Source organism: Haemaphysalis longicornis, unplaced genomic scaffold, assembly GCF_048455015.1.
Source record: "Haemaphysalis longicornis isolate Haplotype H1 unplaced genomic scaffold, Haemaphysalis longicornis Haplotype H1 scaffold_1, whole genome shotgun sequence".
Classification (NCBI taxonomy): Eukaryota; Metazoa; Arthropoda; class Arachnida; order Ixodida; family Ixodidae; genus Haemaphysalis; species Haemaphysalis longicornis.
This window is the reverse complement of record NW_027526203.1, coordinates 222,101,929-222,129,054: the sequence shown is the minus strand read 5'-3', so window position 1 is coordinate 222,129,054 and position 27,126 is coordinate 222,101,929. Positions and strand designations below refer to the sequence as shown.

At 50.2% G+C, this 27,126-nt stretch overlaps 1 protein-coding gene across 1 annotated transcript; it reads right to left on the bottom strand.

Moving 5' to 3' along the window:
* Positions 1-27,106, bottom strand: LOC144157821 (uncharacterized). The gene is made up of 3 exons (XM_077688564.1): positions 26,865-27,106; positions 682-863; positions 1-365 (listed from the first exon to the last, which is right to left on the bottom strand). The coding sequence occupies exons 1-3, from the start codon at positions 27,104-27,106 to the stop codon at positions 1-3; spliced, it is 789 nt and encodes a 262-aa protein (XP_077544690.1).
* Positions 27,107-27,126: the final 20 nt, after the last annotated feature.

The following is a 27,126-nucleotide window of genomic DNA, read 5'->3' as shown; positions in this document are numbered from 1 at the left end:
CTATTCCCCGTGCGGAAAACACTCGGCAAGGATGTACGCCGCGTTGAACTCGTCGGAAGCCGTAATATGCTGGAGCTGCAGGGGAGCACCAACCAGCCTTTCAACGTCGACATCCAAAGTGTCCGTCGGCGGGGGAATGTGCTGACGGTCACCCCCGGGGGACTGGAGCCGGGGAAGCACGGCGAGAGGGCCCAGGGGGTGGAGAAGCCACTGGGTCAGGTGCAGGCTGCCGACGGGGGTGTGGACGCGAGTCGCGCGCAACTCTGTGGCAAACACGTGGCCCAATGCTGGCTGCGGTGCAAGCATTGGACGTTCCCCTCCCGCACGGACCATCCACATGGCTGGCTCTGGTGGATCGCCCCCAGCTGAAACAGAATAAAGCGTGTTCGTAACCTCATGACGCCTTACTTTGGAAGTGAGCCTTGTCTAAACAGTAGTTCATTATTGAGTGATGATCGAAAAGCTAGCAGGGTGCTTGGAGCAGCAGCCTATCTTTAAAGAGGTTCATTTTAGCTGATCTCGACGCATTGGGTCAGTGCGGAATCGTGGCTCTTATTGCTTGACCAATACTTGTTATTGCACCTCGCTAATGAAACACTCAGCAATCCCTCCGAAGATAAATGACCTCACGGCCAGTAAGTTTGGCCACGCCTCCGCCACTCTTCACAGCTGAACCCTTACCGATGATTATCCCGAAGCGGGACAAATCGTACAGGGTGTACGACGCTGCGGCCTGCACCATCCAGGCTTCGCCGACATTCACCAAGAAGGTCAGCCAGTGCACCACCCCGGCACTCGAGATGACGGGCAGGACCATGAGACAACGAGAGCTGGCCCGAGGCATCGGTCCAAACGGCTGCATCCTGGAAGGCGGATTAAGGACGGGGCGAGGGACAATTTGCAGAGGCCGAACGCTGACGTTAAGGATACGAAACATGAGCTGATAAAGCCCTCGATGGGACTTGATGGGACTTGTCCGTCCTCGCAATGGGAATGGGCCAGGCGTGATTGTTAAAAGCGGATATTATGCCGCCAATAGCAGCCGCGCTACGTTACATCTTAATCAGAGCGAAATAGGGCTGCATGTTCTGCTAAAACTGCGCTCTGCCGCTGTGTAGCACACAAGTATAGTGCCTCGGGGTTCTATGCTGGAGACCTCGTTATCGACTAATTAATATACACGCCGTATGTTTTGAACAGGGGTCCTTGTTCGCGTATACGCCACGTGGACGCCCTCCCGACTATGTATGTCTATGCATTGGGAGCACTGCATTTTACAAACAAGAGCACGGCCCCCCGATTTCAAGTTTGGCTTTAAGCGTAGCTGTATATACGGCTAGACAAAATAAAAATCTACCAATCCCATGTACGCAGAAAACTGCCCCGGCGCAACCCCATGCCCATGAGCGAAAAAAACCAGGCTGCAGAGGATTTAGAAGCAAGGGGAGCGAGATTGGCTGGGTTCATAGATGGCGTATACAGCTGTACCCTAGCATCCGCTGACACTGGAACGGCACCTCGAGGGAGCGAAAAAGCCTTGCATCAGAGCGTGCGCGCTGCGAGCTCTGCTGCATTCAACCCTTAACTGACTAAAAAAACTTAAAAGGGGGTATCACCGCCAAGCGAAACTGCGTGTCTAAGAGGTTTGAAATTTCGCGAGTACATATGGCTATATATATATATGGGTCATTCCATGCCAAACGTCCCAGCCGTAAAATCGACCATCACAGATTTGCTCAGCAAAAATTGTGGGTCATCCTCGCATGGGCCACAATGCTCCCTGAAAGTGCTTTTGTCCAAAACAATTTTGTTCTTTTTCTAGCGGCCCTTTTAACTCCAGGATTTAAAACAAACTTACGTCTGTGAAAAAATTCATGAAAAATTAACTTCTTTTACAATGGCCATAATTTTTTGTGAACATCATGTTGATGCCCTGGGCTGCTCTGCCGCATTCTAAAAAAATATTTTTCCTTTTCTCTGCTGTGATTACGCCATTCAGAAAATACACGATGTCGAGCATTTTCAAACATTTTTAGCAAATACGAGCACATTCTCTCAGCCAATGAAGCATTTGTACCTGTATCTCAGCATTGTGGAAAATTGGTAAAAACAATATTTACACGGAAAAAAAGGTGAAATGTGCGAGAAAACGTTTGTCAAACGTGGAAAAATCTCCTTTCTAGCCCATATTCACCTTGAAATTGCGCATTGTTGTGCTCGTAGTAAAAATATCAAATACAAGCCATTCACTAGTACAACTGATTGCAATTTATTTCAGAAAGTTTAATCGGAACAGTTTCTGTTTTGGAAGAGAAAAATATTTTTCAATTTGTACAGCGACAGTACGTCACCCCGTTGTTCCACAGAGCGTCTTCTCTGCACGGCATGCACCGGCCTGCATGAAAGAGGCGCGAGCCAGCGGGTTCGCTCTACAAGAATACCTTTCGCCGCAATGGTATTTGTAGCGTCAGTACAGGAAAAAGCAATAATTAGCGTGTTAGTGGGAAAAGTACAACGTGTAGCTAGCGGTGGTGCGCACATTCCATGAGTACGGGTAACTCAACCGCTGGACATCAGATGTGCATTTAAGTATGCTGAAAATAACGAAATGAATAGCGGCGGAGCCATCAAGCCAAACGGATTTATTTGCGTCGTCCACCCAGCCGTTGAGTTACCCGTACTCATGGAATGGGCGCACCCCCTCTAGCTCCACGTTGTACTTTTCCTACTAACACGCGAATTATTCCTTTTTCCTGTACTGACGCTACGAAATACCATTGCGGCGAAAGGTATTCTTGTAGCGCGAAACCGCTGGCTCACGCCTCTTTCATGCAGGCAGGTGCATGCTGTGCAGATAAGACGCTCTGTGGAACAACGGGGTGACGTAGCGTCGCTGTACAAATTGAAAAAAAATTTTAGGCTCAACCGGGCCGCAACTTGCTGGTGGCAAGCACAGACAATGCTCAGCTGGCAATCGTGCTCAGCGAAATCACAACGATTCGCCTCGGAAGTGCAGAATACGAGGCTGCCCCGTACATGAAGCCACCGCCCAACACCTGCCGAGGTGTGATCCACGGTCTGGAAGAGGACATCACCCAGGAAACCCTGCAAGAACTTCTAGAAGCCAACCGCCCACTCCTCCTCCACGCTCGGCTCATGGGACGCACCACATCTGCCCTCCTGACATTCAATGGCACCCGCGTCCCCTACTACGTCCGAGTGGGCTGTGTTCTCCATCACTGCCGAACTTACCGCCGTGTCGCCCAGGTTGGTCAACTCTGCGGCGACGTCGGTCATCGCCAAGACATCTGCCCCCACCCGGACTCACCCAAGTGTCCCCGCTGTGACATCGTCAACCCCTCTGCCCAGCATGACTGTACACCAATGTGCAAATTGTGCCAGCAACCCCACCTTACCGCCAGCAAGGAGTGTCCGAAACGAGTCCTGCCCACGCCCGCTCCGAAACGAGTGATCTCAACCATGAAGACTGGCCATAGAGATATGCACCAAAACAAGGTGAGCTGGTAAGCCATAGTTGCGCATCCTCCCACTGCTCACACCTTCCCACCCCTGCCCACCACTAACTCTGCTCACACCCCAACATTCCTCCCTATAGGGAGGAATGTTAGTGGTATACCACTAACACTTCCTCTATCTCCGCCACTCCCGAAATCACCCTGTCCTCCCAACTCCAGCAAACGCTACAAACACTACAACAACAATGCACGCAGCTCAGCCAACGCCTTGATGCCCTAGAAGACATAGCCCGCGGCCTAGCCTCACGCACTCCATCTGAACCATCTATAGACGCCATAGTAGAAAAAGTCTCAGAACGCCTCATTCCCATTATTGACCAGCGCATCACCCAAGCCCTCGAAGCCTTCCAAGCCAAACTAGAATCCACCCTAGAGCCCCTGCAACCACTCATGGAATCGATCAACACTCGAGTAGCGCAACTCGAAGAAATGGCCGAAATTGCCCCTGCTCCCCAACCGCAAACGAAGAAAGCCAAATTCCAACAGCAACAATCCTCCCCACCCCTGTCTGTAACGATGGTGTAAGGTCCACTTATGAGATTAGCGGCCAGGTGCCCGGGCTGCGCGTGAGAACCCGCCGCTCTGTCTGGCGACGTAGCACTGCCGACACTGCGCTGCAGTCGACGCCAATTGGTCACGGCGTGCGCGGGAGACGGATTGTCTGGCCCACCGCATGCCACAAGGATGATCCCCCATTGAGAAGGCAGACTGCGCCGCCGGATTCCAGGAACGCCTGCCGGACCCGCGGTGGGATTACCGGCGTGTCTCTATTGTTGTCGTGCCCTGGTCAGCATGACGCACGGTCGCCGTCTTTCCCGCTTTTCCCCCCGCGGGGTCGCCCGAACTTGCTCGTCTACGAGCGTGCCGTTGACCCGAAGATAGCGGCGCCTCATTGAATATTCCGTGACGTACTGAGTGACAGCTGTCTACGTGAACTCGGGCACTCCCATACGCGTGTACGAACGCTACAGGGGCGTTCCCGAGAGAGGGTGATCTCGAGGTTTTAAAAGGCCGAACTTGGCAGTTGGAAATCGTTCTTGTCTGAGCGCTGAGCTGGCAGCTCCCGGCGAGACAAGGAGTCTCGACCGTTAACGCTAGGTTGGGATTTGTGAGCCCCCTAGTCGAGGTTAAGATCGCGTCGGAGGTTTGGGGTGCAGCGCCGCACCGGGCAACTAGACGGATCTTGCGGCGAGACAGAGTCTCGGCCGTGGTTTCTCGAGCGGTTTGTGTACGCTCCGAGAGTAGGAGAGTTAGACGAAGTTGAGGAGCTCGAGTGATTTGTGCGCACTCGGAGCTAGCGTCTAGCCGAAGTTTGAAGTTTTTCTTTTTATTTCTCATGTACCCAATTTTCATACTGTAAATAGCTGTACATAAACTTACGTTTCACTTAATCAACTTCAACGCCTCGAGTTCGTCAATTCGACTGCCATCTCCAAGAAATTCAACACCATCACCCAGCCAGCCTCCTGCCAAATCAACCGGAGCCCGGGCGATTGGGTTCCTGATCGACACTGGACTTCGGGGAAACGATCTTTACAGATGGGAACTGATTTCCAGGATTTCACAATCTACCAATTGAACTGCCGGTCATACAAAAACAAGAAAAATCAGCTAGCCCTATACATTTCCCAAGGTCCTCCTCAGGTCATCACCCTACAAGAGGCTGACACCCCCAACCCATCACTTCGAGGATATATCCACTTACACACAAGACCCCCTGCACCGCACTGCAACGTTAGTGGCAGAGCACCTTACCGCGCAAGAACATCACCTCGCCTCCCCCATCGCACACACTTTTATAGAGGTTCTTCCTGATCGACACTCTCACTCAAGTGTTTATATCCTCAATGTTTACAGTCCTCCGCCTACCTCACTTTACGCGATTGAGGCATTGATACACGACACTAAGAAACAAGCATCCCGAAGTCCCTTCATCCTACTCGGTGATTTCAACGTTCCACATCACTGTTGGGGCTACGCACAAGCATATAAGAAAGGCACCGCCCTTCTCCACGCTACCCAGCACCATGCCCTCACTCTATACAACGACCTCACCACCCCCACCATGCTGGGTACGAGCGTCTTCCGTGACACCTCCCCTGACCTCACGTTTGCCAACAACGTCACTCTCCTGGAATGGCAACGAACCCAAGACACCCTGGGCAGTGATCACTATATTATCAAGATAACGACTAACCTCCGATGCACCACGCGCTCATTGGGGAATGCTAGGATCACAAATTGGCCGGAATTCCGCAAGGACCCAACCACACTTCCCTGCATCACAGACAGCCTCGGAGATTAGACAGCAGCCCTGGAAGCCCTGGTCGAGAAACACACAAAAACGGTGCAACTCAGCGATAAACACCCGGAGGCTGACACCCATCTGCTGCATATATGGGAAGCCCGCAGGGGCCTGGTCAAACGGTGGCAGAAACAAAAACACAACCGCACCCTCAAAAAACGCATCGCGAACATGCATTACCCTGCAGGCTGTGCAGTATGCACACACCCTCACAGTACAATTAAAGGGCACCCTCAGCACGCAGCGGACCTGGCACATCCTTCGCAAGCGTATCGGAGACAAGCCTACACGCACCACCACCACCCACCAAATTAATCGCCTCATCCGAAACAGCGATCTACCCCCCCCCCCGCCCCCCAGAACTCTTCCACCCTCTCCGTGACCACCTCTTTGGGCACCAGACAACCTACCCCAAGCCCACTTCGGTCCTATATTCAGGCCGCACTAAAGCCGCATTGGACAACCCCTTCACCACCGAGGAACTACGCCAGGCCCTCACCAAGCTTGCTAGAAATACAACTCCTGGCCGCGATCGCATCACCAACAAGCTCCTTCGAAATCTCGACGACGAGGCCCAAGAATCTATACTGGATCTCTTTAACCACCACTGGCAAGCGGGCACGCTCCCTCCTCAATGGCGCCACGCCGACATTACTCTAATTCCTAAACCCCCGATAGAAGCCCGATTGCACCCACTAACCTACGTCCCATATCCCTCACATCATGTCTCGGAAAGCTGCTGGAACATATGGTACACGCAAGACTCACTGCCCATCTGGAAAATAATGACCTCTTTCCGCACACCATGTTTTGCTTCCGTAACCACCTTTCCACACAAGACGTTCTTCTTCAGCTAAAAGAACACGTCATAGACAACCTCAGCAAAATTCATCCCAGCGCAGTCTTAGCTTTAGATGTACGTGGAGCCTTTGACAACGTCACCCACGAAGCCATCCTCAATGAGCTGAACACCACACGCTGCGGTCAACGCACCTTCGACTATGTACGGGCATTTTTATCCGACTGAACTGCCACAATCCGACTCGGATCATTGATCTCCCTAACGTTCTCCACACCCCCCAAGGGCACCCAACAAGGTTCTGTTATCTCCCCCTTATTGTTTAATTTCGCCCTTCTAGACTTGCCTAAGCAGCTTTCCGGGATCCCTAACCTTCACCATGCTCTCTACGCGGATGATCTTACCCTCTGGATCACCAAAGGATCACCCGGCACCCAACAATCCGCTTTACAACAAGGGGTGGACACCGTCCTCAACTACCTAGCACCACGCGGTCTCACCTGTCACCACTCAAAATCAGCCCTTCTCGTCCTTCGTGCACGTACCCGTGGAAGACCCCCCGAACCAACCGGCACCGGACCCTCAGGTCATGATTCACCAGAAACCTGTATCCCGCAAGTGAAGACACTACGAATCCTGGGTGTAAGCTTCCACGCCGATGGATCTGGAAGAGCACTACTGCCCCAACTACACTCCACAATATCGCGACTCGCCCACCTCATCCGTCGTATATGCATGCACAAACACGGTCTTAAAGAACAAGACACGTGTCAACTTGTGCAAGCATTACTGCTCAGCATGCTTACATATGGCACTCCCTATGTCCAACTCCGACCCCAAGAACACGCCAAATTGGATGCTCTCATCCGTCGAGCCTACAAGATCCTGGGACTACCGGCTTTCACTTCCACCAACAAGCTCCTTCAACTTGGCATACATAATTCGCTCTCCGAACTTATAGAAGCCCAAAGAACCAGCCAACTCTCTCGCCTTACGCTCACCTCCACAGGCCGCACAGTCCTCCAGAATTTAGGCCGTCCTACACCAGAACCCCACGAAGCACTACAGCCGATACCACCTCATATTCGGGCCACCATCAAAGTCACCCCCATTCCACGACATATGCATCCCGAGTACAACAAAGGACGTCGCAACGCTCGTGTTCACTACCTACATAAGAATTACACACCGACATCGCTCACTCAACTTCCCACTCAACCCTAGCGGTCACCGACACCAACGGCACCTTATACACTGCGGCCACATACCGTCACCTCTCCCCATCTGCAGCGGAAGCTACTGCAATAGCCCTAGCAATGCATACAGCAACGTGCGACTACCTCAATTATCACAGACTCGCAGCAAGCCTGTCGAAGATACCTCCTAGGGAGAATTCCTCTACCTGCCCACAAGCTTCTACAAGTCGCAGTATCACCTCCTAACGTGACCATCGTTTGGACCCCAGGTCATGCCTCCCTCCCCGGGAACGAAGCAGCCCATGCTGCGGCCCGCGAACTTCACTTCCGGGCACTCCCGACGAGGCCGGGTGACTTGGGCACCCTGACTGACACGCTGCACCCATATACCAGCCACCTACTCCGATATCTTAGCGCACTATCGCCACACCCGCCGAGAATACCCTCACCCACACCCTGCACTCACCAACGAAGAATCCCGCATCTGGCGACGTCTCCAAACAAATACATTCTACAACGGCACCATCCTCTCCCATATCTCCCCCGGCCGATTCACCTATAACTGCCGTGACTGCCACACCCCAGACACAACCCCCCCCCCCCCTCGTATTCTTCTGCCCACACCACCCCTCCCCACTCCCCACACCTACTCTCGAGCAGTGGGAATGCGCGCTGACCAGCTCGGACCTGCAGGACCAGCAAAGTCTGATCCAGCGGGCCACCCGAGCAGCGACAGCACGTGGCTACCTGGACTAAGGCGGCCGCCCATCTGCTCTAAATATGTAAAATAAACGTTTGTTCCTCCTCCTCTGCTAAAAAAAAAACTGTTCTGATTAAACTTTCTGAAATAAACTGCGATCATTTGTACTAGTGAATGGCTTTTACTTGATATTTTTACTACAAGCACAACAATGCGCAATTTCAAGGTGAATATGGGCCAGAAAGGAGATTTTTCCAAGTTTGACAAACGTTTTCTCGCACATTTCACCTTTTTTCAGTGTAAATATAGTTTTTACAAATTTTCCACAAAGCTGAGATACAGGTACAAATGCTTCATTGGCTGAGAGAATGTGCTCGTATTTGCTAAAAATGTTTGAAAATGCTCGACATCGTGTATTTTCTGAATGGTGTAATCACAGCTAAAAAAAGGAAAATATTTTTTAGAATGCAGCATAGAGCATAGAACATGATGTTCACAAAAAATTATGGCCCTTGTAAAAGCAGTTAATTTTTCATGAATTTTTTCACAGACGTAAGTTTGCTTTAAACCCTGGAGGTAAAAAGGCCGCTAGAAAAAGAATAATTTTTTTTCGGACAAAAACACTTTCAGGGAGCATTGTGGGCCATGCGAGGATGATCCATATATATATATATATATATATATATATATATATATATATATATATATATATATATATAGGAGAGTCATACTATGTCTAAAAGCTCTTACGGGGTTTCCCCCAAACCCACCAAAATGGGGCGAGTTAGGATTTGGGGTAAAATTCGTGCTTTTACGGATTTCTCAGCACATTTTAAGCTTTTTGACGTACAAAATAGATTTTTGCCAACAATCGTTGCCCATAACGAATTCCTAAAAATCGTTTCAGGATTTTGCCACAACAAAGCTGCATTACGGCGAAGAGGTTTTGTTTTATTAATTTACAACCCTATATTAATGAACACGGGTAAGAGATATCAACACCGATCTCAAAGAGCTGAACCAAGTGCTTCCGAGTTTCTGGAGTACATTAAAACTACACAAAAAACAATATTGATAAACTAGAACTTGTTCAAAGGAAAGCCATCAGGTTTGTTCATAACTCCCATCGCTGGCGAGTATCTGTAACTTCGCTCTTGGCTGAATCAGAGCTGGATACATTCCAAAGAGACGTCAGCGTGAACGGCTCAAGTTTTCGTACTCCCTTTACCATGATAAGCTGGCAATAGACAAGAGTAACTTTATCGACCTGGTTAGTAAGCGCTCGACGCGATCACACCACACGAAAAAGATAAAGGATTTCAGCTGTAAAACATTGCAGACACGTTTAAAAACTCTTTTTTTCCCGAGAACAACGCGCGAATGGAATCGACTTCCACCCAATGTTATTGATTGCAGCACACTAAATTCATTTGCCAAAGTATTGTCAGATTATCTGTAGTTTTTTTTTTTTTATCTTCTTCGTCAATCCGCTTTCTTAGTATCGCGACATCAGCAACTGACATGTGATTGTGAAACAATAATGTCACTCTGATGTGTTTTTTGTCTTACATTCTAGCTCTGCTTCGTTTTTGCGGTGCACCTCGGTGCTGTTACTATTTAGTGTCCTCATTGTACATTTAGGATTGTTCCTGCTTTTTCCATTCATGTCTTGTATATTATTAATTATTCTATCAGTATAGGTCTGGCTTGGTACCACATGGGTTGCTTTTTTCGTTGTTGTCGAACTGCCGACTGTTTTAGTTTGTAGATACTGATAGTACCTGCTGTTCACTTTGTTGATTGCGCAATCCCATATTTTTTTATTTTGTTCCCGCTCATTGTTGCGGTTGCTTTGTGGATGTTGGTCCTATCTGTGCATGTATTATGCGTATTTTTTTTCGCATTCTTTTATTTGTTGTGCCTGCTCCTGCCAAAGGCCGTTTTTTAAAGGCTGCAGCAGTAAATCTGAAATAAATAAATAAATAAATAAATAAATAAATAAATAAATAAATAAATAAAGGTCCATTTTGGAAAATTATTTGCTTAAGAAAACGATATCTGAAAACGATATCTATCAGATGAAGAGCTACAGAGAATTCGCCAGAAAGTTGGCTTGGCCGCAAAGCGTATTCTGTCTACTTCCGTCTGCCGACAGAGTACACGATTGAGCCACTGGGGAAAGGGGTAAGATATCGGTATGCAGTTTCGGTGTAAAATGCTAAATATGGTTCTTGCGGAAATTATGTCGCAGGACCGTCCATAACTAATGCTTTGCTCAAATATGTAATATCTAAAGGGGTACTGACACCAACTTTCTGTGTGAATATTGTTACACAGTTCGCTTCCTTTGCTGAGCAGAATACCCTGGCTGAAATATGAAGGGCCTGCGACACGTGGAACCTACTTAAATTTGATCTCGTTTATCGCGACGAGATCAAATTAGAGTAGGTTCCACGTGTCGCAGGCCCTTCATATTTCAGCCAGGGTATTCTGCTCAGTAAAGGAAGCGAACTGTGTAACAATATTCACACAGAAAGTTGGCGTCAGTACCCATGGACGGTCCTGCGACATAATTTCCGCAAGAACCATATTTAGCATTTTACACCGAAACTGCATACCGATATCTTACCCCTTTCCCCAGTGGCTCAATCGTGTACTCTGTCGGCAGACGGAAGTAAAGAGAATACGCTTTGCGGCCAAGCCAACTTTCTGGCGAATTCTCTGTAGCTCTTTATCTGATTGATATCGTTTTCATTTCTTAACCCTTTCGGCCCTGGCGTCGTCATTTGACGACACAACACATAATATCCTCTAGCGCCTTAACAACAAAACCAAAACTGCTAGTTTTCAGGCTGAGGGTTGTTCAAGGACGCCTCTTGCGATAGACACCACCATTGTTGCGATTTCGCGAGGCTGGACGATATGAAAAAGACGAAGCTTCAGTGGACACAGGATATGACGACCGCGCGGGTAAGGAAACGGAAATTCCGGTTCGTCAAAATGTCTATAAATCTGTAAATACTTGGATTACCAGCTTGATATTTTTTCTGTAAGATCAGGTTATCATAGGCTTTTCGAAAACATGAAAGAAAAAACTTTTTTTACAAAAAAAAATTTTTAATTGCTTAATGACCTAATTAATTAACGTGCCTGTAAATTAATAAATACTTGCACTATTAGCGTAATTTTTAATTTCTGTGCTTCTGATGTCCAAAGCTGTACGGAAAACTGCATAAGAACAATTAGCGCTTGAAATAAAAAATCCAGGGCTGAAAGGGTTAAGCAAATAATTTTCCAAAATGGACCCTTATTATAGTAGTAATGTACTCCAGACCTCTTCCCCCTACCACCAGTCGGCACCCCTCAGGGTTTGGTTATATCCGCCCTTCTCTTTAATCTGGCTATGTTCCCCGTGGCCACCGTCCTACTAACCATCCCCAACCTACACACTTCTGTATACGCCGATGACATCACCCTCTGGATGACCAGTGGCAGTGACGCTCACATCGAAGAGACGCTGCAGCTAGGAGCAGAAAGTGTGAGTACAGTCGCCCGCACAATCGGTCTATCATGTTCACCGCACAAATCAGAACTTCTCATTCGACATCCCACCCGTTCACGCCCACCCACTGCACCCCCCATCCCCGTCTGGATTGACAACACACGAGTGCTATCGTCCCCTCCATACGTATACTAGGCATCACTATACAAGCTAACCGCGGAAATACGCTCACCTTTCAACGACTCCGCTCACACACACTTCAGACTATAGGACTCCTCAGACGTATTACATCTCGGCACCACGGCCTCACGGAGCCCGAGCGACTTCGGCTGCTTTATGCTTTCGTAATTAGCAGGTTCACGTACCACCTCCCATACTGCAGGCTCACCGTAACAGACAAGGCCAAATCGGACTTCCTTCTCCGCAAAGTCTACAGGGCTGCTCTTTTGCTTCTACCAAATGCCCCCACCGACCGCCTCCTTCAGCTTGGCGTACATAACACCACGTCTGAACTCATCGAAGCCCACCGCACGGCCCAAATCCACCGACTGACCCGCACCCACACTGCGCGTTCCACACTCGCTCGACTTTCCATCTCAACCCCTATCCTCCCCCCATCCTCCGTCCCTATTCCCCGAGAATTTCGCCAACTCATAAGAATTGAGTCACTACCTCACAACTGTCACGCCACATTACATGCGACCAGACGTGCTGCACGCGCAGCGAACCTGCAACGCCTGCACCCCCCCCTCACCTCATACCATCTACGTAGACGCTGCTAGCTACCCCTCCCGAGCTGCATTCTCTATAGTGTGCTCTCCGAGGATAGCACACCTCAGGACTCCCTCACTGTCCTCACGATTTCAGCCACAGCGGCGGAGGAGGCGGCCATATCCCTCGCCCTAGCCCAAGACCCCTGTCCAGACGCCATCCTTTCAGATTCACAATCCGCAATCAGAAATTTCCAAGCTGGCCGGATATCCAAACGTGCCCTCCAAATTCTACCCCGAAAACCACCTCCCCACCCCGTGGTCTTGTTGTGGGTCCCATCCATACGGGAATAGGTGCCAACGAGGCGGCCAACCGAGAAGCTCGAGTTATGACTACCCGAGCAGGCCCTTCGTTGGAGACCAACCACGGCCTTCCCAGCTCCCGGGACATCCTCATCTCGTAGCGGGAAATCACACAACATTACCGCCTCCTCCGCCGCCACTATCCCCCCTCCCCCGGCCTCACACAGGAGGAAGCCAGAACCTGGCGCCTCCTCCAAACGCACCCCTTCCCCTGCAGAGCCTCCCTCTCCTACTCACACCCTTCCCTGTTCCCCTCCCCACTCTGCCCACTTTGCGGCGCCCGGGACTCTCAACTACACTCTCTGACTGCCCACGCTGCCCCTTTCCCACTTTCCCCACACCCACCCACTGGGAGCAGGCCCTGCGGAGCTCGACCCTGGAGACCCAGACCACCCTCGTCTTCAGGGCCCCAAAGGTTGCAAAGACCCTCTGGGCCCCCGCCACCTCCTCCCCCTGACCCAGCCGTAAAATAAAGTGGTTGTCTCTCTCTGAGGCGCGCGCCCACGGAACAGCACGCGGAGCGGCGCACAGCAAACGGACATGGCGTGACGGCAAGAGAAGGTGACGTAGCCATAATCACATACATACATACATACATACATACATACATACATACATACATACATACATACATACATACACAATACATACATACATACATACATACATACATACATACATACATACGTGCACACATGCATAAATACATACATGCACACCTGCATACATACATAACTACTTTAATTTGATCTCGTTTATCGCGCCGACGGAACAGCACGCGGAGCGGCGCACAGCAAACGGACATAGCGTGACGGCAAGAGAAGGTGACGTAGCCATCATCACATACATACATACATACATACATACATACATACATACATACATACATACATACATACATACATACATACATACATACATACGCACATACATACATACATAATACATAGTACATACATACATACATACTGTGAGCAGCGGTACAGGCTATGTGTTAGCATGTGGACAATCGCCCTCTTCTGGGTGTGCACCCTATCATCGCATCATCTTCATCTCGGCGGCGACAGTGTCATCGACATCGTCTTTCTGGCTGGGTCTTCCTGGCGCTGTGACCGCACGAATGAAGTCTCCTGCCTGGCGACTCCCAGAGCCTCTCAATACATTCATACATACACACACATACATACATACATACATACATACATACATACATACATACATACATACATACATACATACATACATACATACATACATACGTGCACACATGCATACGTACACACACACGTGCATACATACATACATACATACATACATACATACTGTGACAAGCGGTACAGGCTATGTTTTAGCATGGGGACAATCGCCCTCTTCTGGGTGTGCACGCTATCATCATCGCATCATCTTCATCTCGGCGGCGACAGTGTCATCGACACCGTCTTTCTGGCTGGGTCTTCCTAGCGCTGTGACTGCACTGCCTGTCGACGCCGCTAACGCACGTGGGGCCATCCTGCATGCACGTGGCTCCCATTTCTGCGGTCTCTTCAACTCCGCAGTCTTATTCCGTCTGGCACCCTTCACGGCCGGTTTGTTACTATTGTGGCATCCGGGGCCATATTTCCCGTTTTTGCCGACGGCGCCAGCAGGACGAGTGATACAGCTACTCTATGTACGCACGCCGTGATAACAGCCCACGCCGTTATGGACAACCCTTGTTTCCACCCGCTACCCGTCGCTCTTACCCCTTCTTACTTCTATGACCCGCCCCGCCCACAACTCTCTCCCCGACGTCGGTCACCTTCGCCTTACCGCCGGTCGTCGTCTCCTCTTCGCCCTGCCTCTCACGTTGTCGACCGGCTCTCGGAAAACTGAAAGCAGCAGTTTTCTGGGGGGAAACTGCGTCAAGTCCCCATCAAATACATTGACTGTTTTCACAGGAGTTTGGGCAGAAGCTTTAGTAGATACAGGTGCCAGTGTTTCTGTCATTCATGCAGATTTGTGCTGTAGGTTATGCAAGGTTACAACGCCCATGACGGTCCGACTCTTCGTGGAGCCAGCGGTGTTGATTCGACCCTCCTGATTTTGCACAGCTCTTGTTTTCTTCGATTCCATACGTCATCACATACAGTTGTCCTCATGTGCCCATCAAGTCATTTTGGGTTGGAATTTTCTTCATCAGCCTCAGCGGTCATCACCTGTCGCCAACCCACCATTCATATCGCCGACACCTTTATTGCCAGTGTTTCCGAAAGACCGAAGCAACGCCGCTTAGTAGCGACCACCGATTCTCTTCTGTCCCCAGGAGAAGAAACAGTTTTGTCCGTTTTTTCGACCCCAGTCACTGATGGTGGAGTGTTGATTGAACGAGCAGGGAATTTTAATTTGAAAGGCGTAGTCTACCTTCCTGCCTCGTCCGTTTTTCGTCTGGTTCAGCTCTCCTTGCTGCAGTGAATACGCCTGCTGAAACAATTTTGCTACCGCAAGGGGCCACGATCGCTTCAGTTTGTGACAATGAGGCCGTAGTGCCTGTCCTTCCACTGTCTACACTTTCGACAGATCAACACGTCTCCAAGTCGCCAGCACCAGCCTCTGCTTTCGACGCGACAATAAGTTCTGATCTCACACCAGACCTGAAACAAGCGTTACAAGTCTTGCTATCCAAACACCAGCGTTCCTTCGTCGTTTTTTCGTCTGTTCTGGGAAAGACATCTGCTGCGGAACATCGCATCGACACAGATGCATCGTATATTGTTCGCCGCCGCCCATACCGCGTTTCTCCATCCGAGCGGAGGGTTCTAAGATAACATCGACGACATGCTCAAGCGGAATATCATTCGTCCTTCATCGAGTCCCTGGTCTTCGCCTGTTGTGTTAGTGCAAAGAAAAGGACGGTTCCGTACGGTTTTGCGTCGACTATCAAGCGCTTAACAAAATAACTCGTAAAGACATCTACCCTATGCCCCGCATTGATGACGCCCTGGGCACTTTGCAGGGTGCCGAATACTTTACAAGCCTCGATCATCGCTCTGGATACTGGCAGGTTTCCATGCACGAAGCCGATAAAGAGAAAACAGCTTTCGCCACGCCGATGGTGTTTACGAATTCAACGTGATGCCATTCGGGCTGTGCAACGCTCCGGCCACATTTGAGCGAATGATTGACACCGTCCTACGTGGCCTTAACTAGAGAACCTGCCTATGTTATCTAGACGACATTGTTGTTTTTTCCTCTACTTTTTCTGACAACCTACACCGCGTAGATGAAGTCCTTACATGCCTTGCCAACGCAGGACTTCAACTATACGAAAAAGTGCCGATTCGCGAGGAAATCCATCAAGGTGCTCGGACACGTGGTGAGCAAAGACAGAATTCGCCCGGACCTCGACAAAATTAATGCTGTACAAAACTTTCCCCGGCCGACCCGTCTCAAAGACCTCCGCAGTTTCCTTGGCTTAGCGTCTTATTTCCGGTGTTTCATACGAAACAAATTCGCTTGCTTCGCCCCTCCACAACTCGCATCTGGCCCCTCCATATGGTCTGATGACTACGAAGCAGCGTTCGAAAATCTCAAGCACGTTTTCTCTTCTGCGCCGGTGCTCCACCATTTTGACCAAACGGCGGTAACTATTCTACACACAGACGCCAGTGGGCATGGCCTCGGTGCCGTGCTGTTGCAGCGCACCGCATCTTCAGTGGAAAACGTTGTGGCATACGTAAGTCCTGCACTGACACCTGCCGAACGAAATTATACAATCACGGAACAAGAGTGTCTCGCAGTTGTCTGGGCAGTACAAAAATTTCGTCCATACCTGTACGGACGTATTTTACTCTGGTCACTGACCACCATGCTTTATGTTGGCTCTCGTCGCTTAAGAACCTGAATGGACGGCTTGGCCGTTGGGTCTTGCGGCTGCAAGAGTATGATTTCACTGACCTACAAATCTGGAAAAAAAGCATATGGATGCAGACGTCCTTGTCCTTTCGCGTTGCCCTGCAGGTCTCGTCACAAAGCGATTCATCAACTCCTGCGGCTCAAGTCACCCTGCCTTCGGACGTCGCGAAGCTCGACTGTCCCGAAGACTTGGTTACACTCCAACAGGCAGACCATTATTGTCGAAAACTCATGGATCAACTGAACGGTTTGGCAGAGCCGTCGAACAGCCGCTTGCGTCGTCAGCTGCAGAAGTTACAATCGTTACAAACCTGCATCGTTACAATTACGACCCTACCGGTGACAAGCGGGTTCCCGTCGTTCCACGTGCTCTTCTACAGCAGATACTGCGAGTTTTTCACCACGACGCTTCGGTCGGACATTTAGGCTTTCACAAGACCTACCACCGGATCAAAAGTCGTTTCTTCTGTACTGGGCTTTCCACCAGTGTTTCCAAATATGTCGCTTCCTGCGCACCCTGCCAGCACCGTAAACGGCCAACCTAAGCGCCTGCCGGAATGCTGCAACCACTACCTTGTCCGTCAGCACCATTCGATGTTGTCGGCATCGACTTATACGGCCCGTTCGTTGCCTGTTACCTCAGCTGGTCATCGGTAGGTAGTAACTGCGGTTGACCACCTTACCCGCTATGCTGAAACCGCTCTTCTCCAAGCCGGTTGCGCTATAGAGGTCGCTGAGTTTTTCTTACACTTCATATTTTTGCTCCGCGCTCCACCATGCGCTCTTCTAAGCGACCGTGGGAAGACGTTTCTGTCAGCAGTCCTTGCGGAAGTTCTTTGGGCCGCCGAAACCGTCCATAAAACGACCTCGAGTTTTCACCCTCACACAAACGGATTGACTGGGCGCTTTCATTGGGCACTTTCTGATATGCTTTCTGCCTACATCCGATCGGATCACAGCAATTGGGACACTATTCTGCCTTTTGTGACATAAGCGTATAATTCTGCAGTTCAGCGCACCACTGGTTTTCCGCCGTATTATCTTGTCTATGGGCGTCCACCACCTTCTGTTCTTGATTTAACTATCTTATTTGCACCTGTTGACTGCACGGTGAACGTTCCCGAACAAGTCGTTGCCCGCGTTGCTTACTGCCGCCAGTTAACCCGGGCGAACACTGAGGGCAGTCAGCATCTACCAACATCTACCAACTCGAACATCTACCCATTCGCCCAACTTGCAACTGTCCCACATCTCCGCAAGTCTCACTACGATGCGACTCACCGCAATGTCTCTTTTCGGCCAGGGGACCAAGTTTTGCTCTAGACACCCGTACGCCAACCTAGTGTGTCAGAAAAGTAGCCTTCGCGATTCAGCAAACGTCCCTGGTCAACTATCGCGTGGCTCCGAACAACGCTGTCACCGATCGTCGCTGCCGCGGGACTGAAATTGTTCACGTTTCTCGGCTGAAGCCATACGTTAAGCGTTCCGACGCGCCCTAGGCAGCGGCCAGGTGACCGCTCTTTTGGAAGGGGGATGGATAAGTGTGAGCAGCGGTACAGGCTATGTTTTAGCAAGGGGACAATCGCCCTCTTCTGGGTGTGCACCCTATCATCATCGCATCATATTCATCTCGGCGGCGACAGTGTCATCGACATCGCCTTTCTGGCTGGGTCTTCCTAGCGCTGTGACCACACGAATAAAGTCTCGGCCTGGCGACTCCCAGAGCCTCTAAATACATACATACATACATACATACATACATACATACATACATACATACATACATACATACATACATACATACATACATACATACATACATACATACATACGTGCACACAAACATAATACATGCATACATACATGCGTGCATACATACATACATACATACATACATACGTGCACACAAACATAATACATGCATACATACATACGTGCATACATACATACATACATACATACATACATACATACATACATACATACATACATACTGTAAGCCGCGGTACAGGCTATGTTTTAGCATGGGGACAATCGCCCACTTCTGGGTGTGCACCCTATCATCATACATACATACATACTGTGACCAGCGGTACAGGCCGTTGTAGCATGGGGATAATCGCCCTCTTCTGGGTGTGCACGCTATCATCATCGCATCATCTTCATCTCGGCAGCGACAGTGTCATCGACATCGTCTTTCTGTATAGGTCTTCCTAAGCGCTGTGACCGCATGAAGAAAGTCTCGGCCTGGCGACTCCCAGAGCCTCTCAATACATACATACATACATACATACATACATACATACATACATACATACATACATACATACATACATACATACATACATACATACATACATACATACATACATACATACATACATACGTGCACACATACATAATACATGCACAGAGTTACTCAATATAGACAGTTGCGAAACTCCGCTTCAGAATCCGGGCGGCGCTAGCCCCCCACTCCGTGGAAGCTGAGGGGCAAGTCGACGCGCGCGGCACCTAGGAGATAAAAACAGAACTTCGCTAAACTAATATAATTCAAAATTATTCTGGAAAATAAATATTGCTTTTTAAATTAAAACACAATAATTACGTAAAATTTACTTGTGTTTTGCGGCTTTTCTTTTTATGCCTTACGGCAGCAGCCGCAAGCACTTGAGTACTGCTTCAACGTCCTGCCAACAGACAACAGGCTAGTCAACTTGCCCCGTGCTTGCCCCGGCGCAGGGGGGCAACCGAAGACCGGCTTTCGATACATGGGGCCTATGGGGAGTTTCGCAACTGTCTATATCCAGTAGCTCTGATACATGCATACATACATACATACATACATACATACATACATACATACATACATACATACATACATACATACATACATACATACATACATACATACATACATACATACATACATACATACATACATACATACATACATACATACATACTGTAAGCCGCGGTACAGGCTATGTTTTAGCATAGGGACAATCGCCCTCTTCTGCGTGTGCACCCTATCATCATCGCATCATCTTCATCTCGGCGGCGACAGTGTCATCGACATCGCCTTTCTGGTTGGGTCTTCCTAGCGCTGTGACCGCACGAATAAAGTCTCGGCCTGGCGACTTTCAGAGCCTCTCAATACATACATACATGCATGCATACATACATACATACATACATACATACATACATACATACATACATACATACATATACGTGCACACATACATAATACATGCATACATACATACGTGCACACATACTGTTAAAGAACCGAGGCAAGGGACCGCGGGACGTGAGCGATTTTTTTAATGGAGGATGGAACATTACAATGATGGTGATACTAGGCAGCAGCTGCCAGTGGCCACCTCTTCTTTCTTTCAAATATTTGCAACACATACATACATACATACATTCATACATACATACATACATACATACATACATACATACATACATACATACATACATACATACATACATACATACATACTGTGACCAGCGGTACAGTCTATGTTTTAGCATGGGGACAATCGCCCTCTTCTGGGTGTGCACCCCATCATCATCGCATCATCTTCATCTCGGCGGCGACAGTGTCATCGACATCGTCTTTCTGGCTAGGTCTTCCTAGCGCTGTGACCGCATGAAGAAAGTTTCCTACCTGGCGACTCCCAGAGCCTCTCAATACATACATACATACATACATACATACATACATACATACATACATTGTTACGTTTGGCCGAACGGAGCTCCAGGCCGAAGCAGAAAGTCGACACCGGACGCTGAAAAAGCCACGTTTATTGCGGCTCACTTGCCGACAGAAGAGAGAAAAAAGAGCCTAGCGGTGGAGCTCGGGTTTGCTTTTGAAAGGGTACTGACAAAATTTTGAAGGCGAGATAACTTCGGAGATAGATTGGTGTGTACACACATACATGTTCTGCAAAATATCACCGGTAAATACAGCCTAGAAAATATTTAAAATTAATTTTAAAGTGCCCGAAACGCAACCGAGCAGCCAGCGGACGACCTAACGCAATCGACATTCCTTGGATATTTTGTCAATAGGCTGTGTCTAGGAACATTTATAGATACTTTTTCTAAACTTTTTCTAAAAAGTATCTAAAAACGTTGGTGTCTAGAGTGCCGTCCGACGGTTTTATAAACACTCCACTATATCGACGTCCACCGGCGTTTTATGACAAAATTGCCGCGTTTAGCAGTATATCGCTTTAGACAACATAAAGCTAGGCAACGTAACCTAAACATAACATAAGCTAACCTAACGCACACAAAGAAATCATTTAAAACACCAAAACTAACCTAAGGCACAAAAATACCACTTCAAATAAATTATGAAAAAAAAACCGTGGCAAGAGCCGGTGTCGCACCACCGACTCGGGGATCAATAAGCTAAGACGGATGCTCTACACAACGACGACAGACTCTTTGGGCGGTGCTAGCCTAGTGTTAAATATTCAAATGTCGTCGGGCGGCACTCTAGACATGCCTGCAACGATCAGCTAGAGTGCCGTCGGACGGCACTCTAGACACTGCGTTGTCAATAAACAACATCCAAACACGCCACGAGTTTGTGTTGGCCGCTTCCGCACTTCCGGCGTTTCCGCCGGCTCGATTGCAGCTTCTGCTTTCGCGCAACGAAAGACCCGATTGTTGTCGGCGGAGGCGCCGTGATTTCGTCGGCTCATCGGGCTGCTGGCCGCGGTCTAGGTTCTACAGTGATTTCAGGTACTCTATTTTTGTTGCTTTTTATTACACTGGACGCGAAAACGCTCCGGGAACACGAAAAGCGCACAGAGCGAGCCGCACGATCGCTGCGCAGGCGGCGGCGACGGCCGCGAAGTGGCGCAGGCTGGCGCAGGTAGCTCAAGCGATGCTTGTTACCGCTGCACGAAATGGAACCCAAGTCCCAAATGTGGCAGTACATATGAGAAAGGAGTTAATGATGCAATGTCGGGTTGCATATAAAATCGTCATCTGCACCGCTTATGACAGCGGCAATCGAATATCCGCCGCAGGGCTAAGCCGAACACATCTGTAGGAGGACCTAGCGTCACTCAATTAGCTACGCTTAAGAGTACCGCCACTTCGTGCGCCCTATTAGGGAGTTTTAGAATAGGGCCCCAACGCTCTGGGGCCCCCAAGCGTTTTGGGGCGTCGTACTGCGCATGCGCAAAACCCAAACCATCCTTGGGGTTTTGGGTTTGCGTGTAGCTGAAATAACGGGCGCCCCAAAGCTGGAGTTTGCGTTCTTGCGTCGCTTTCGCAGCCAGCGAGACTGCACGTGACCATGGCTGAAGCGAAACCTGCGCGCTCGTTCTTCGACTCACCCGATCAACTACGACGATCGCTGAGCTGAATTTATAGATTCCGCGCGTCGTTCGCTAGAAATGGATAAATCAGGTATTCGTGAAGCGTTTTCTGCCTTCAGAAACAGTCCGCGCACACGCCGGCCGCGCCTGCCAGCTCGGCACGCTCAGCGGCTCGAACCGGCGCAGACCACGGTAGCAACCGCTTGGCACGCTCAGCGGCTCGAACCGGCGCAGACCACGGTAGCAACCGCTTGTCGCTGCTGACCTGATCAATCAATCTAATCGCTAAAAAGAAGCTCCACATGCGAAGAAGTAGGTGTTAGTGTGATGAAAAATTGTGCTAGAGCTTGTTGTCAGGGCTTATTTTAAAAGCGGCGATCAGATATCTGCCGCGATGCTAAGCCTACGCTGACCGGACGCGGACGTTCGGCGATCCGACCGATCACCGCGGCGCGCGGTGCGTCGAGAGGCCGAGAAATGGCGCTACCTGCGCGAAAGCATCGAAACAGGCTACGCAGATGTCGTGGTCACCGATCGCTCGAACGGCAGTTAAAGCTGAAATCAAGTTCCACATGCGAGAAAGTGTGGTGAAAAGTTGTATTACGGATTGTAATTCGCAGTTGCACAGATAGCGGCGATCAAATATCCGCCACGATGCTAAGCCTAAAGTTCCCACCACCCGAACCGACCCGAGCAACGCAAGCCGGTTGCGGGCTGCTGGGGGCGCCCCTCTCCTAAAACTCGCCGCGCGCGAGCGCCTTGCGTTTGACGCCGGCTTTCCCTATTTGTTGGGGCCCGTTTGGGGCCACAACAAATGTCTGGGGCCCATTTTGTTTCTGGCTTGTAGTGTTGCCATCTCTCCCAACGAAACCGCCGCCGGTTGTGACGGGCTGAGTGTGACCAGCCGCCATGCGTCCGCGCAGCAGAGAGAGAGAGAGAGAGAGAGAGAGAGAGAGGCACCCTGAAACAAAATGGCCGCGCCCTTATGTGCACAAACATCACGTGGTGCCGACTGACCAATGAAAATCCTGGCGGCCCATAACAATGAGAGAAAAGAGTGCCGATACTCTAAAAGCCTTTATTTAGTGACGCTAGGCGGACCCGTAGGCAGACCGGCTGGCCCATGGGCTGCCGCTCCTTAGCGCGTCTTCCCACCCGCTGTCTCGAGCGTCGCGCGTCGTTCTCTAGCCGCGGCAGCAATTTTCACGCGCAGCACCTGCGTCACGTCCACGGACGCTTCTAGGGGCGAAGCTCCTAAAGCCATGGGTCTGTCCATCCCCAGTGTCTCGTGGTACGTGACCGCCGCATGCTTTCGGAGATGTCGCAAAGTGGGCCGCGTTGCACGCGCAAGAACCGGCTGCAACCGGCAGCGCAAACTCGGCACCGGGAGCGCGAGCTTGTCTGTGTTCGCCAACGGAGGCGCGAGCGCACGTGCACTGCGAGGGGGAGATCACGCAAGAGATCACGCCACGAACGCAGGCAGTCGTTCTCGGAGATCGAACGAGACGCAAGGACCTTTGCTCGTTTCCTCTCGTCTTGTTCGGGCACAAGTTCGCCCTAAATAAAAGTTCTTTCTTTACCGTTGTGTCCCATCCTACGTGACAAATTGTGGTGGAGGTGCGGGGTAGTCCTCGATGGCGCGGGGTCTTTCACCAGGTCTGGGCCTGGGAGCATTGACTCCGAAAATAAAAGTTGATTTGTACAATGTACGCACACAGTCTTACGTCTTTCTTAATGATGTAATGGGCGAACTTTCACGGGAGAGTTACGGTTACCGATGATCTCCCCCTTTCGAGCTTCGCCCCACTTATCATCATTCATTCCGTGGATATGGCGTGATTTTTTTTAATTCAGCGGCTCACGAGATCAGTACGTGGGGGCAATCGCAGAAACTGCCGGCGACGCGGATTCGACAGTGCTACGGAAGCTCTGCTTTGTGATATCCGTCCGACGGATATCCGTTGTGCGGCACCCGCTGAAACTGGAACTGCGACTGGCCGTATTGAAAACGATCTAATTAAACAATTCGTCGCACGCTGAAGCAAATGAGGTTTCCACACGTGATAAGCAGGTCATTACTCATTAGCTACCTATCGTAACAAAAAAATTCCCCCGCATTTCCCCGAGGGGGAGAATGTGAAAGTGCGAATGCACGGTTGTCGGCCCGCTTGCGGCGCTTGCGCTCGGCCCCCGCAGCCCACCGCCTCGCCGCCTTCTCTTCCATCTCTTCCATCGGGTTTGTAGTATCACGTGTACACCACGCAGTTATCAAGCCGCTATAACGCCGCTGAGTCGCTAACGCACGCCGCTGACGACGTAGTTTGAATGCGTTAAAGATATAAGGCGCGTTACTCACGCTGATATCAGCGTGGTGTCCGTGGCTTAGTCGGTAGCGCGTCGCGCTGCGGCCGCAAAGTCCTCGGATCGGAACCTGGCGCCGGATGCTGTTTCTTTTTTAAATATAGAGGAGCACTGCGGACGCCAACGCCGCCGCCGCCGGCGGTGGATGGTTTGGGGTCGCTTATAAAGTGCGCACTTAAAAAAACCAAGATGCAAAATTAAGCCCCGCCGGCCGTCGCAAGGGAGGGTGGGAAACAGTACAAGCATAGCCCACGTGCGCTGCGGCACGCGCGAACGCTGATCAGTTCTGGCCGGCGTCTACGTTTCACACGTGCGCTCGACTACAGACGCTTTGTAACGACTGGTCGTCGAACACACACGCACACACACAAACACACGCACACACACGCGAACACACACACACAAATCCACGTGCGCACACACACACACACAAACGCACAAGCACACACACACAAACATGCACACACGCACACAAACACAGACGCACGCACACACGCAAACATACACAGACGCACACACACGCACACACAAACACACGCACGCACACAAACACACCCACAAACACACACGAACGCACACGCACGCACACACACGCGCAGACACAAACACATACACACGTGCACACACGCACGCACACACACTTGCGCTCCAGCGCCACAGGTATCGGCCGTTTGGCTTCTAGCACGAGCATTCCAGTGCAGACACGTGGCCAAATTGGTTGTTTGGCACTGAGTGAATGTAGGTTTGCGCTGCAGAGCAACATACATACATACATACATACATACATACATACATACATACATACATACATACATACATACATACATACATACATACATACATACATACATACATACATAGACATGCAGGCATGCATGCTAGTGCGCTTGTCTTCCCATGGAAAGAATTCGAAGGAATTAATGGAAGGCTGAAAGTAAGCCATCCACGTCTTCCCTAAAACAATGCTGCAGTAAGGTTTTAGCCCCAGTAAAATTTTAAGTGAAAAGGTAGAGGCAACTCTAAAGAAATCCCAAATGGTATCGTCACTGGTAATGGCACTTGGGGGAGTAGGGGGACAGGGATCAGAATCGCCATGGGGGGCCCTTCCGGGAAACACCGGAGGAGGCGCTGGCCCCCGAGATCCCACGTAGTCTTCGCCTATGGCTAATACTACAGGCACAACCGCTTTCCAGAAAGGAACTCCTGCCAAAAACAAAGTTCCACAAGCGGGAAAGAAGCCGATAATAACCGCGATAGAAGTAGCCGTCAAGGACATTTATTGAAAGCGGTCATCAAACATCTGTACCGGTGGTAGGCCTAAACGCCTTCAGGCATCTCAGCTACAATGCGGGGTGCGACAGAATCCACGGAGGACACGGGTCCTTTTTGCGATGAAAAAGTGGATGCAGCGCCGGAGTTCCTCAGATAACTGCTGTTGCAGCCAGCGCCACCTAAAAGTTTAACAGTGCAGCAGTTCTGGCTGGCCGTAATGTGTGCGGTATCGCGCACGTGAGCACACGCCTTACGAGGGGCGCCCGGCGTCGTTTAGGCTTGTGCGTGGCGCTCGCAAAAAGATACCTATAACATTTTATAGAAAACATCTCACGTGCGTCCGCGCCTCAAGGGGGGCGGGCGCGCAAGACAGCTAGCTCTACAGACACTCAGTTCGCGAAGCCGGTTGCCACCGGTTCTGAACGCGTGAGTTCCGCAGTCACTTTTTTTTCGCCTGCTATCGTAAAAACCAACCCAATGAGCGTTCATAATAAATGAACGCGGGGGCTGCCGATGAATTACACACATTTTGCCTCATATGTACCTTCAGTTTTCTTTGCGCTAAATAATGGTGAGATGTATGACAAGCGTCAGCGTTTCAGTAGTTCCGAACGGTCGTGACTACATAAACAGCTTGTTTTTCGAAGCTTCTGTGCCACGCCGATACGCCGTGGGGCTCTGTTAGGGTTCGTCATGTTGTTACTCCACCGGATTGCGGCGGTGGCTAGCGAACGATCGAGCTACGACGACAAGACGGGTCGCTGAAGTAATCTGCAGTTAAAAATCTGGCGTCAGCACTTCTTCAAGATCGCGGGAGGAAGAATTTACGTACCAAAGAGACGTGTAGGCGGTGCCCTGTAGGCCAGCGTGGTACTTACTGCTCCCAGGATGCGGCTGGGCTGAGCCATGGCGAGAGCGGACGTCGCCGGAGACGGTGCCCAGGCTGGCCGTGGCCGTACAGCGCGGTGCCGTGGAACAACTCTGTTTGTTGCTCCTGAAGGCTGGAGGCGGGCTCCATCCTCATGAACTGGGCTGCCATGCCCACGGCAGCGTCAGGAGGCAGATGCTCGGACCCCTCAAAAGCCTCGTGGCCGGAGAATGACGGCATTCGATGCGCCATTTTGCACTTCCTCCTCAATT